This window comes from Paramormyrops kingsleyae, chromosome 12 (genome assembly GCF_048594095.1).
Source record: "Paramormyrops kingsleyae isolate MSU_618 chromosome 12, PKINGS_0.4, whole genome shotgun sequence".
Classification (NCBI taxonomy): Eukaryota; Metazoa; Chordata; class Actinopteri; order Osteoglossiformes; family Mormyridae; genus Paramormyrops; species Paramormyrops kingsleyae.
In genome coordinates, this window is record NC_132808.1 from 9,436,304 (window position 1) to 9,449,338 (window position 13,035).

At 44.3% G+C, this 13,035-nt stretch overlaps 1 protein-coding gene across 2 annotated transcripts in view; it reads left to right on the forward strand.

The window, feature by feature from the left end:
* LOC111835394 (lateral signaling target protein 2 homolog) overlaps nt 1-13,035 on the forward strand; it is a 62,303-nt gene that overhangs the window by 23,936 nt on the left and 25,332 nt on the right. For both annotated transcript variants that reach the window (XM_072718635.1, XM_072718636.1), the window contains exon 3: nt 7,318-7,458. In XM_072718635.1, coding sequence (XP_072574736.1) covers nt 7,318-7,458 — 141 coding nt within the window. The remainder of the gene's footprint in view (nt 1-7,317; nt 7,459-13,035) is intronic.

Here is a 13,035-nt window from a genome sequence, read left to right on the forward strand (position 1 = left end):
AAAACTGTTACAAACATGAAAATGCATGTCTTGTCTTGAGTTGAAAAGCTCATACCAGCCAGCTGCCCAAAGTTGGCAACCCTGATTTTAACAGATAAGGCCATTCATGGGCATCCAGAGCCTGTTAAAAACTTCATGGGTGCTCCTATTGATGGGCACGTTGAATAACTCCTCCTACTGTTCTGTTTGACCTCCACTCAAAGCCATCTCAGAGTGATGCAATCATTTTTTATGTGTAGCGGCCTCCAGACCAGACAAAACAATGGCCCCTCCATAGTCTGTAAATAAGTTTTATTTTTAGACTCTGCATATCTGATGGATGAAGGATGTGAAGGCCATGTGCTTTGATGCCCATAGTGCGTGCAAACATCATAGTGTCTAATGAGAGGACGAGCAAGACAGCCATCTGCTTTAAAAAACAATCTTTCAATAGAGGTATAAGACACTAAACAGTGGTATAAGGCATCATATGACCCGCATGTAAACACAAGGCCAGTGAGGCGGCAAAGTGTCACACTTGAAAAGATTTGATTAAAAAGACATTAGACTTTCCTCAAATATTGACACAAAATCAGAATAGTTGGTGGGTGGAATGAATGCTGGAATTAATTCCGAAAGCTCCATTAGGGACGGGTTTTGTAACTTTTCCAAGGCTGAATTTAATTAGAGACATAATTGTTTTTGTTTAACGAAAAGAAGAATATTAAAGCGAAATTTACTGGCTCCCATCTGCCTGGCAGATGTTCAGGCCTGAGTTAGTATGTATAAAGATGTCGATAAGGTGAATTGCTACAAAGAGCAATTAGCAGTTTCATTAAAAGTTGTGTGTTGAAGAGGCAGCCCAAAGAGGCAGTCCAAAGTATATTGGCACTCAGACTGAATAAGCTAGAAATATAGCACTGCATTATTAAATGATTGCAGTGTTTCCTGGGGATCACGAGGTTAAGCGTGGGGACAGTGTGACGTGGGGGGGTGTTTATTATTGTTCAGTGACAGCATGCTCACTCTGTCTGTGGAGGTAAACAAACACTTAATAATTGGGCTATGTGGATTAATTTAAGCTAGTTATTTTTTCAGTCACAGTTATAACTACCTATTTTTAGCATTTGCTAAATTAAGTTCTCATGTTTGCCTGTCTCTCATCTTTCACTTAAAAATGCAACAGCCTAACTGCACTGCACTCAGCCTAACTGTGTATGTGACTCTGCCTAACTGCACTGCACTCAGCCTAACTGTGTATGTGACTCTGCCTAACTGCACTGCACTCAGCCTATCTGTGTATGTGACTCTGCCTAACTGCACTGCACTCAGCCTATCTGTGTATGTGACTCTGCCTAACTGCACTGCACTCAGCCTATCTGTGTATGTGACTCAGTCGAACTTAGCGGGTTTGTTGTGGGATTTGAGTCTCTCCCAGTCTGTGACCCCCTTCTACATACGAAACCTGTTAATATATCAGGTAAAAACAACATGAGATAGATAGATATATTTTAATTCCCACTCAGTCTTCCATAATGGTAAAGTAATGGGTGTCGCTTACTCCCGACTGACATCAATGTAGTGAATAAAGGGGGAGAAGACCCCCCCCCCCCCCCATGCCCTCCCCGGTTTAGCATTCACAATGGAGCGGTGTCAGAAAGTTACTGATAATCTCCAGACAAACTAGTTGCATTAACAGGTAAACTTTACCATATTTCTCCCATTCCCAGTATGTTTCTCCCATTCAGTGTGTGTAGATGGGGTATAACACAATGAGGAGAGAGATGCGTCGTCACCCCCCCCCCCCCCCCACACACACCTAACTAAATGTCTGCTCTGTTCAGTTTATTACAGCCTTATAAGACCGTCTGCTAAATGACAGCATTATACAGCCTATGAGTGTCGTTAATTTCCGTGATGTATAGGGGGTGGGGGCAGAATCGGGCTTTCCTAACCTTTGGATTAGGTTATTGATGGGTTGAATAGATGTTTTTCTGCTGTGATGCCAAAGTCTTCGCCATGATGGCCTGCCGCGGAGACGTGTCACCAGCAGAAACACTGGACTGTGAATCTGTAGTACATTGTAACAGCTGACAAAGCCATAGTGTTATCTGTACGTTCTAAAGAAACACCAACTTCAGCTGATCCATACTATTGGATTGGGTTATGTGCATTTCTATGGCGCAAACTGGAGTTTAAACCTGGAAACGCCTGTCAGCCAAATTGACCTGATGTCAGCTGAGCCAGGGCAGCCAATTAGGACAGTGGCAGAGAGATTTCATGAAAGGAATTGATGAATGCAATTTTGGACACAGCTGCTAGAGACGTCAACCAGAATAGAAATGATTCCAGTTGTGGAGAATGGCAAATGTCTCCTGATGTCGCAGCTGCAGTACAGACAGATGACCAGGTTGATAATTGTCTGGGACGTTGGCACGGATACCCGAAATAACATTGCCTCCATATGCTTAAAAAAACAATTCAAAGCTTTTCTTTCAATGTCTCTTGGAGAGGGTGTGGAGCATGGAAAAAATGATATGACCTCAAAGAAATCATGTTTGTTTTGTTAAATTTACAGATTTCAGTACAGTTTAAAGACTGTTGCTTTCCCGTACATGTTAGTCGTGTTCCTGTTTTACCGCAGCCAATTACGAGTTACGAGTCTACACCCTTAAAACAAGGCCACTGTTACAGCCAAGTCAATAAAAAAGGAGTGACCTGTGTCCCCTGGCGGGGCAACACGGTTACGCTTGGCAGCAGATCGCAGTGTCGTTACTGCTGTCGGAGGAATGTGTAGGAAGAGCAAACTCATGCTGTCAGGCTGAGCTGGGTGCTTCACTGAATTTTTACAGTATATGGAAATATTATCAAAATGAGATATAGGATGATGCAATACTGTTTATATCGATAAACTTTTATTGTGCATTAAAATTTGGGCTTTTTAAATGATATTTAATAGAGACATTCATTTTCCTTATTCGTTTTAAACATCATGAGAACTTCGGTTGTGGCACTGCACAGAATCCCAGAATTGACAAAAATTAACTAAACGAAAATCAAACCATTCTGTTAGTGGCACCTCACAGGGAAGTTAATGGAGGCAAAAGGCAAGGAATAATTGTTCCTTGGTTCAATTTGTTTTAAAACATTGTTAAAAATATTGTAGCTTGCAGTATTTCTATTATTTTGTTGAAGGCTAATGCCTTTTAATGAGGGTCTTTTCAGCTGAAAAGCGTACCTTCAGTGGTTGATTTTAGAGCCATTTGCCAAATAGGTTTCAAATTTAGTATTTTTTTTGACAGCATTGTCATTAACAGAAAAGAGTCCGTCGGTAGACGGAGTGGAGTGAATCGTTTTAATGCTGTAGCTGCTTTATTTGACCCCTACTATATGGATATACAGTAGGTATCATTTATTTTCGTTTATTTTGGAGACTTCTGTTTGGAATATAGAAAATGTCCATACTGAATGGTTGCTGTACATTTGCGAACAGGGAAAGAAACCCTGTATCGGCATTTTATTTTGACCACACCGTTTTTAATGTGTTTGATATCTTGCATGTGGCTCTGACTTACAACATAACATGTAGCCCACTTCATAAAAATATCGAGATGTGTATTATTTTGCTGCCAAAATATTGAGATGTGGAATTCGCTCCATATCGCCCAGCCCTATCGTCAGGCTAAGTGAACAAGACACCATCACCGTCTCGTCCAGTTTAATAATGAATAAACATTATAAAAAACAGAGTTCGTTTTAACTCAAACTCCAACCCCATGCATTTGTGGGTAGGTAATACTATGCAGGCAATAAATTTCGATTGAATTGTACCCTCATTGTCGAGTTCATGTGGCTCTGCTGCAAGTGAAAGTCATTTCTGATTTAATATATGTTATGGAACTACAATAAACTGAAAATGATCTTGATTGTAGGGTGATAGATGCAGTATATCTACAGAGCAGTTTTTCTCAAACCGGTCCTCCGGAACCCCTGAACGGTCCACATTTTTGCTCCCTTCCAGTTCCCAGTAGGGGACCAAGAACATAGGGGGTCTATCTATGGGTCCCCAAGGACCGGATTGAGAAACTCTGCCACGTCGCATGTTGTTCATTGTCGTTTTTGCTAGTTAATGTGCACTTGCTGATGGTGAGACTCAGCTCCTAGCCCAGCTACTCAAATGACTCACGCAGAACAAGCAGGTGCTGTCATGTGCTCTAAACACTGGCCTTAGCTGCAGGCTCCCAGTTCCCGCCCACTGACTGGCATGGCTACAGCTCTGACTCCCAGTGTGTGGACAGGCCGCGTGTTTCAGCGCTGTCCGCTTCACGTATCGCTCTCAGATGCTGCCTTAGCTGTCATTCCCAATCCTACACACACATTTTTACTGTCAGACGTGAGAGGGCTTCTTTGGGAATCTCAAAGAAGATTAAGTGAAACATAACATGATCTGGCAAGTAATAACTCAGAAATCTGAATTAAGCTGGGGGGAAACAGAGCCCTGATGTGCCCTGATTTTAAGCATTTTCTTTTGGATTAAAAGCACTCGATCTAACAGATTTGTCCATATGGGATAGTGAAGAAATAGAGAAGAAAACAGTAAAGCAGGATCCAAGGCTGGAATTTCACCAATAAAAAGGGTCTTGTTGAAAAGAAAGTGCTACCAGCCTCTTCTCTGAGGTCAGCTCTGGTGGTGCTGCTTCCTAACACCTGTGAGTGTTGGACAAGCACAGCAGAAACCTCAAATCATGGAAGAATTACTTGAGGTTGTGTTTTCACGTTGTTTTAAATGAAAAATCCCGCTGACCTTGTTTCCCCAAACATTTCTTTTCTACCTTTTTCTTCCTCTTTCGCTTGTGCAGCATTAGCTTCCAGACTTTCTTAGATCAAAAGCATGTCTTGCAGAAATTGCTTGCTGACTTCTGGAGCGGCTGGGCCTTCACTGAGTGTGGGCATGTGAGATATCTGCTGTCCACCATCAAAGGCAGTCAGTCTGCTTATATAAAGCACCTTTCCCTCGCGGCATATGAAGGAAATGGAGAAGAAACATCACTTAGGGTCTTTGTGCACAGTTAAAACCTGTGGGCTAAAAAGCTGGGGGACGCAGCTGGCTGTCGGCAGCCTGGGGGGGGGGGGGTCCTTCACCAGGAGCCCGAGAAGGACTTCTTACATGGAACTCCTGCTGAATTCTCACTGAGCTCCCCCTTCTGGACCAATAAGGGAAGCTCTTTCTCCTGTATGTTTGGACTGCATTTATTCTTAGTTATCATTGGCGGACCCAGGGTGTGCATCCCTTATTTCCTGACATTGAAAATGGCAACCCTACTCCTAAGTGGTGAATCAGCAGATGAAATCCCCCGTCCTCTAAGGCTGACAGTGCAATGCAATCATCTCCAATATTGTAGCAGCTGTGTCTTTAACTCCGGTGCTGCTAATTTTAACACTGATAAAGTTCAAATGTCCACCAACAAGATCGGCCAGGATTGACACATTGGCCCGAAAACTTGATTTTTAACGATTATTAGGTGTTACCGACTGATATCGTGTATCTGTAATCTGACCATGAATTCTTTGCGCATTAGCCCATATTCGTGTTGCATATACATACGCTTGAATCAACATATTTAAGGAAAGTGGAAGTCTTGGTCTTATTTAAATAGCCTGTCCCTTTACCTCAACAGAATAAGGCCATCAGCATTCATACCTTCCACAGGCTGCACACCCCTGCTACGGTTGGCTGGACCGTCCCATTAGCTCTATGCAGCCTTACTGCCGACCAGCTCCAGCCTGGGTTCTGCTGCAGTAACCATCTGATCCTAACTCAGCAGTTTTCTGGCAGGAAAGTAGATCAACACCTAGTGACCTAATGTTCACTAAGAGGAAGTGATGTCGATGAAGTGGTATTGGATGAAACCACATTAAAAGCCTTTATTTTTTTCAGGAAATGCCTTAGTACCTTTAATATGTATTTATCTTGATCCCTGTATGTGCAGTCTGAAAAAGATCATGTATTAACTCTGGTTTAAATCATTCATGCTGCAGAAAGTTGTACGTGGATATGCTGAGTATATATTTTAATTCCTATTTCAGTGTAGCTGCAGAGTGATGATTGTTATGCCCTTTGGAAGCTATTAACCCAGGAGCATTTGGCGGAAGCTAATGATGTTAACATGAATATTCAAAAAGCTTGTTGCAATATGCACATCATCAAGACAGTCTGTTTCCAGTATGACTACTAACACTTACTAGATCGTACTTTAAAGGCCAGCAGTCTGATTCTACAGGCACTGGTGTTATCTTAACTTCTTGGCTGATTCACCCTGTGGTCAGTCTGTTTCTATGGCTGCCAGTTTTCAGTTGACGATAACTTGGTTGTTCCTGTACTGTTGACTTTATAATAAGTCGCCATTCTTATTATGAGAATATTGCCCAAGAACCTCTTGTGTGTAGTAAATGTTGGGGCAGATAGAGGGTGATTAAGAGAGAAGAGTGACGTGAACCTTCCAGTGTAAAGCCACTGACTGACACAATCTCCTAATAAAATGTTTCCTTTGTTTATTGGTTTGGTGCACAGTTCTTACCCATTTTAGGTAGCTGTATTATTTGACTGGAGACTTCCTTGCTTAAGGGCCGGACTGGTATTCCATTTTGCGTTGCTTACTGCAGCTGCCAAGTTGTCTGGTTAAGCTAACTGTAGAGGACAGATATGCAGGATTGCACAGGAGAGCCCGTAATGCATGAAACGCAGATCCTGCTGGGGCGTGTCGGTGGTGTTTATTGTGTATTATGGATTGCATATAGTGTATTTGCAACACCTCAGCTAAAAAGTACTCCAACTGCTGACTGAAGCAGAGATGCCACCACTGACGGAGATGTGGACAAAGTCGAGCTTCGTAATTTACTGCCAGACGTCGGTATTGGAATAACTAATAGTACTGACGGCATTTTAGCTCTGTCATTTTTCTTGGAGTTCACGGTGTTCAGCCTAGATGGCCGTCCATCTAATTAAATCTTCTATGTACCCAAAGTATGTAATCAAAATCTATGGGGGGGAAAAATGCATTCAAAGCTAAATATGTACTAGGTTGCAAAGTGTGGCCACATCTACACCATATCATCTCCGTGTTCCCCGTTATTTGACTTGCTGGGCCAGGAATCCCGGCTGGGAGCTGCTATTATGGGCTGGTAGTCTTGGAGCTGTGTTTCTTCTCGTCTCTCTCTCAGCCGTGAAGCGTGAAATACGGACCCTAAGAATTGTGCTGCCGCTGTGATTTTGCAGCGTCTATCCGGTGTCGCCGGAGCCGCGCGGTAACTTCTGCCATGTGCCGTCCTTCCCCCCAGAGATCGGATCCGCAGCTCCTGGCCCAGTTCTACTACGCGGACGAGGAGCTGAACCAGGTGGCGATGGAGCTGGACAGCTTGGACGGCAGGAAGGACCCCCAGAGATGCACCCTCCTGGTCAACCAGTTCCGCTCCTGTCAGGTGAGACTACTCAGTCGAATGTAAAATTGCTGGAACGAACTGTAAAAATCTAAGCATATCACAGCACGCATACTGCAATACACACATTTCGGCTGCACACCTGCCATTTTGGTCTATAGGTAAAACCAAGATGATGCAGCACTAAACAAGTCACTGATGGTTCCTTTGATAAATGACTTCCATGGGGTTAAATCACTCAAAACATGTACAGAGTTGCTGGCATATCTGTGATGACTTTGAACTTTCGTAAGTTTAACTTGTATGCTTTTAGAAATGTGTGGCTTTTTTTCTCTCGGCCCTTGTGACATCCTCTGTCATGGGCGGCTGCTTTCTTTGGAACTGTTCTTTTACAGGTGAAAGAGTGAAAATTGATCTGCACTCAATGATGGAAAATCAATTAAAAACAAATTACTGTTTCTCTCTTAACTAGGATACTCATCTAATTTGTTTCCCCCCCCCCTTACTGTACAGTAGAGGTTTTGTATTTGAATTAATCATGCGTTAGTTGAATACTTTTTTCATTGTCATTATTTATAATAATGATAACCAATGAACTGAATGAGTTATTATAATGTAATAAGATTTAACTGGTATTTATGTAATTACAAAGGTGCTAAAATTCATTTGTAAATGTGAAAGAATGTAATGCTTAATGTTGAATGATGTGCTTCAGAAATTCATGTTGTTTGGGTCTGCTGTTGGAAACTAGTGTTTCCGGTGAAAGGCATGCTGGGAATTGTAGTCTCTCAGCAAATTCCTCGCTCTTCAGCTCTTCCTCTGAATGTCTTTCTGTATTTAGTCACCCAGAGTTCTGAAGTCCTGAAGTTCTCTGTAAAGAATTTTTCTATGTGCTATACCTCTCAAGGATAGTGAGGAATTCTGCCTTTGGATGACATAGTTCATTGTGCTTTGATGTGTCTTAATGCATTTTAACTTTATGTACTTTCAGTGCGTTGATATTCTGCGCACTCCTCATAAGCTGTCTCGCTGGCAGACAGTGTCCTGGACACACAATTTACTTTTTATTCATGCCTTTTAATTGAGCCATAAAGTCTTTCATCTTGATGCTTTGTCTTGACATTCTATGACATTTTAATTATGCCTGGGTCTCTTTAAACTCTAACAATCGCTGTGGTAAAATTTTAAAACCATTAAATGGATAACATTAATACTAAGAAAAATGTATCTGAATACTTTTACTCCAGTTGTCTTATGGAGTATTTTAGTGCTAATTCGTCATATTTATACTAAGTTGGGGTGCCATCGTTTATTAAAATGGGTCTTTTAAGGTGAGCAGTCTGGCAGCCGCTGCCTTAAAGCCTTGTTATCACTTGTCAGCACCTTAGTCATTCTTACTGTCCCTGTCCTCATACAGAGTCTCCTAAGTACAATTTTCTTTTATTTATAAATTCTCACTTTTAAAGGCTGGCAGTTTCTCATTTGGATAGTGCCCTCTGACTTTTCTCTGTCACAGTTAATCTCCAGTGTAAACCTTTATTAATATTAAAAATGAGAAGAACCTTTATGAAACTTTTAAGCGGAAGCGGCGTTATTGTGGGGAAACGCTGGGGACGGTGGTGTCATTGCCTGGGTGACGTTTCCAAATCCAGTCCATGTTTTTGTGGGAGCTGGGAGGGAGCAGAAAGCTGGTCCGACTTTGGGCCCCCGAGTACCGGATTAGGAAAGACTGCATGGATACACCGGGAAAGCGCTGCGGATTGGTTATGGGAGAAATCTCTCAACCTGGTCCTTGGGGAGCCCTAGATGGTCCACAGTTTTGCTCCTTTCCAGCTCCCAGTAGGACTGGCTGGCAGGGAGTTGGGAGGGAGCAAACACTTGGACTGTCTGGGGGTCCCCTAGGACCGGCTTGAGAAACAGTGGGTTTGGGTATCTGGTGTTTGGGAAGTGTGAGCACCAAGCGAGATCTTAAAATGCTTCTGCTATCTTTTTCATTTAATCCTCAGCTTTTTTTTATTTTATTTATTAAGTCAGAGCCAGGGCTGGGTACTGAACTCCGGTACTTCTGCAGTTACGACCGAAATGTTCCAATCTTATCGAGGATCGAAAGATTAATTTTCTTTCGGTACCGAATTCTGATACCCAAACATTAAATCTCCGCGTCTAAGCTAATAAGCTTGCAGCATACTTGTGTGGAGATCTGAAGTTGCTGGTGATTGGCTGTCTAACATAATGTTACACTAACACGTCATAGAGGCCGGTGGAAAAACGTATGCCCAGAAACAAACATGCGTACTGGTTCGTGTGTGTGTGGTGCTGTTTTTGTTTGTCGCTTGTAAAAAACGCCTAAGAAATCGAAAGTGTGGCTCCACAGAGTTCCAGGCTGCGACCATTTAGTCGCATTTTTGGAAACAGTGCACCTACAGTACATTTTATAACTAGGTGCACCAGTGTGACTGGCAGATATGCCCCTCATTTATGCCGAATATGCCCCCCATGTAGCAGCTGACCACGTTGTTGTATGTCACATGAAACACCCTGAGAATTGATGTGTATGTGTATGCATTTGTGTGTGTGAGGGACCATCGGAACTCGATCTGATTCAGCTCCTCAGAGGCAATGCAGTGGAGGTGCTTACAGTTGATTGCTTGCCCACAAGCACCGGCACTAACATGGAAGTTACGCGGAAGTGCAGTAAAAAAGACTGTAGATGGAATTATTTTTGTACCCCAATAAGATCGAATACCTTTTGCCTGCATCTCCAGCTGGTGCCGGCGGTGAAACATGCCAGCGCTTATTAGCTGGATAACGTTACATTGTTTTTTTATTCTGTGGAAAATTAAAGATTGATTTGCTGGCCAAGTTTATTTATGAATTATAAACATGTCGTGGGTTATACAAGTAAAATCAGGGCTCTCAAGTGTCATCTTATTGACCGTGAGACACATGCATTTCAACCAGTTCATACGCCACACCTTTGGAACGGCAAACGGGTCAAAAACACGTATAGAATACGTGTGGAATGCATGTTAACAACACATTCACAACACATACAGTAGTCATCACGTTAAAGTGTATTTCGCGCATATTTTCCGCGTTAAAATTCACGTGTTTTTGACGTTCCAAAGGTGTGACATATGAGCAAGTGAACCAGTTAACTATATGTTCTTAATGTGTATTCTACAGATATTCCACAGGTTAAAATTCACGTTTTTGAACTGTTTGTATTTCTCACGCTGAGAAGTAAAGGATGACGCCCTCCAAGGTGTCCCGTTATATAGGATTAAAGGACAATGCAGAGACATACGGAGTAGAGTTTTCCACCGAGTTCATAACTGTTCCGATCGAGTTAGACAGAGTTAATGGCCACCTACCAGCCAATCAGAAAATAGAATTTGTTGCATGTGATGCCGCTTGCAAGCACGTTTTTACATGGATGCGCACACATACTGAGTGCAGACAATGTGGCAAAGCAAGATCCAATTGAATGTGGTAGACAGGGCTGCAAAGCGTCGCCCATTCACCATGAGACACACGCTGCTTCCCTAACAGATGTAATCTCACTCCAAACTTTTGTTGAAACTTGAGAGCCCTGGTAAGATGTAAATAAAAGGCTGTGTCCCGTTATGATTGTGATCGTTCCCCCCCCCAGTAATTGACCAATAACTAACAAAATGAATAACACTAATCTTTTATTTGAAGAAGTTTAATCTTTTCTTGTTGTTGTTGACATTGATGGGTACGCAGGCTGCAGTGAGTTCCTGAAGCTCAAGGCATCTGGGATAATGAAGCTCTCCTTCCGGTTTTGACTAACTTCACGCGGACTTGCTCTGTCCTCTTCTCCTAGTCTGGGTACTCTGCATCCTCTGGTCCTGGTCTGTGTTACGTAGGGCTCAGTCGCTCCCTATGGGAGGCAGAGCGTGGCTCAGTGGGTTAGGACACTGCTAATGATCAGAAGGTTGCCGGTTCAAATGCCATGATCGGCAGAGCACTTTCACTCTAGGGCCCTTTAGCAAGGCCCTTAACGAGCAACTGCTCCAGTGCCTGTCGACCCTAAATAACTAAACTAAATAAAAATCAATGTAATGTCATTTTTACAAACAATGTCACTGTGACATGGTTTCAGTTCTTGTAACAGGCAATATGCATTTATTCATGTGGATCCTTACTGTTATTTTGTGACCTAATAGATCCTTAGTAACGTGTTAATGCTCAGAAGGTTCAGTACCTAAATCCGGGAGGCTGCACAACAGCTTTTAATACTCAGTAATACTCATCATTCCTATAAATGGCATGTATTAATTAAGCAGACACGCAGCCCGCGCCTTTGTGTCAGCAGACCCGTCGTAGGTCACCATCTGCGCATACAGTCAGCTGATGTAACACGCTCCGTAGCTGCGATGTTGCGAACGCGTCAGTGTGCCTAAGTTCACGCTCTGTGTCGTCCACAGCACAGCGAATGTCGCCAGTATGCCCTGGCACGACCCCGCATAATCCTGTCCAGCAGTCAGTGAGCCGTGTAACCGCGTCCTGCAGCCGCCGATGACGGCATCGCTACGGCACTTTGAGGGGCCCCTCCACCCCCCGCGGAGAATCCCCGACCCGGTTGAGTAGCTCCTCTCCCAGTTGGGCCCATTGCCTCCAGTTCAGCTATGGGGCCCTCGAATCATAATCATATGCACAAATGGGCTAAAACACATTATTTCATAAACCGTTAACTTTGGGCTTGTCTAAGCCCTAGTGCGGTGAATAAGATGCCAAGCAAATTCTTTTAACATTCTGGTGAGAGCTTAGTGTCGGAGCTCGGAGTGACGATGCTCTTGCGGGAATGAGGGATTTATGCAGGCCTTGAGGAGACACCCCCCGCTACCATCTCCGTCAGCCAGTGAGGCTCTGACTGGCTGACGCACTAATGAAGCAGTTACCCGGGGCCAGTGACGCCATCCGCATTGCACGGGCCGACCCACCCACCTTGCCCGTTCACATTTCCTCCCCCGAAACTCAGACACTCCCCGCTAACAGAAAGAGCCCTCGAGGCAGACAGGTCTTCTGCCACAGTCGGGTTGGGAAACTCTGGCGCGGTGTTTGAGCAGACGACTCTTCTGGAGGCAGAGTGACAGCCTGACCCGCCGTCGACCCTGACAAAGCACAGGAGTCAAACTTAGTCACAGTGCGGGTAAGCCAGAGACACTCAGCAGGTTTTAAATGACTCAACGCAATTGAAGTGGGCCCGGCCCCGCTCCTCTCTTCCCGACACACTGGCATCACTGGGCCCGGCCCCGCTCCTCTCTTCCAGACACACTGGCATCACTGGGCCCGGCCCCGCTCCTCTCTTCCCGACACACTGGCATCACTGGGCCCGGCCCCGCTCCTCTCTTCCCGACACACTGGCATCACTGGGCCCGGCCCCGCTCCTCTCTTCCCGACACACTGGCATCACTGGGCCCGGCCCCGCTCCTCTCTTCCCGACACACTGGCATCACTGGGCCCGGCCCCGCTCCTCTCTTCCCGACACACTGGCATCACTGGGCCCGGCCCCGCTCCTCTCTTCCCGACACACTGGCATCACTGGGCCCGGCCCCGCTCCTCTCTTCCCGACACACTGGCATCACTGGGCCC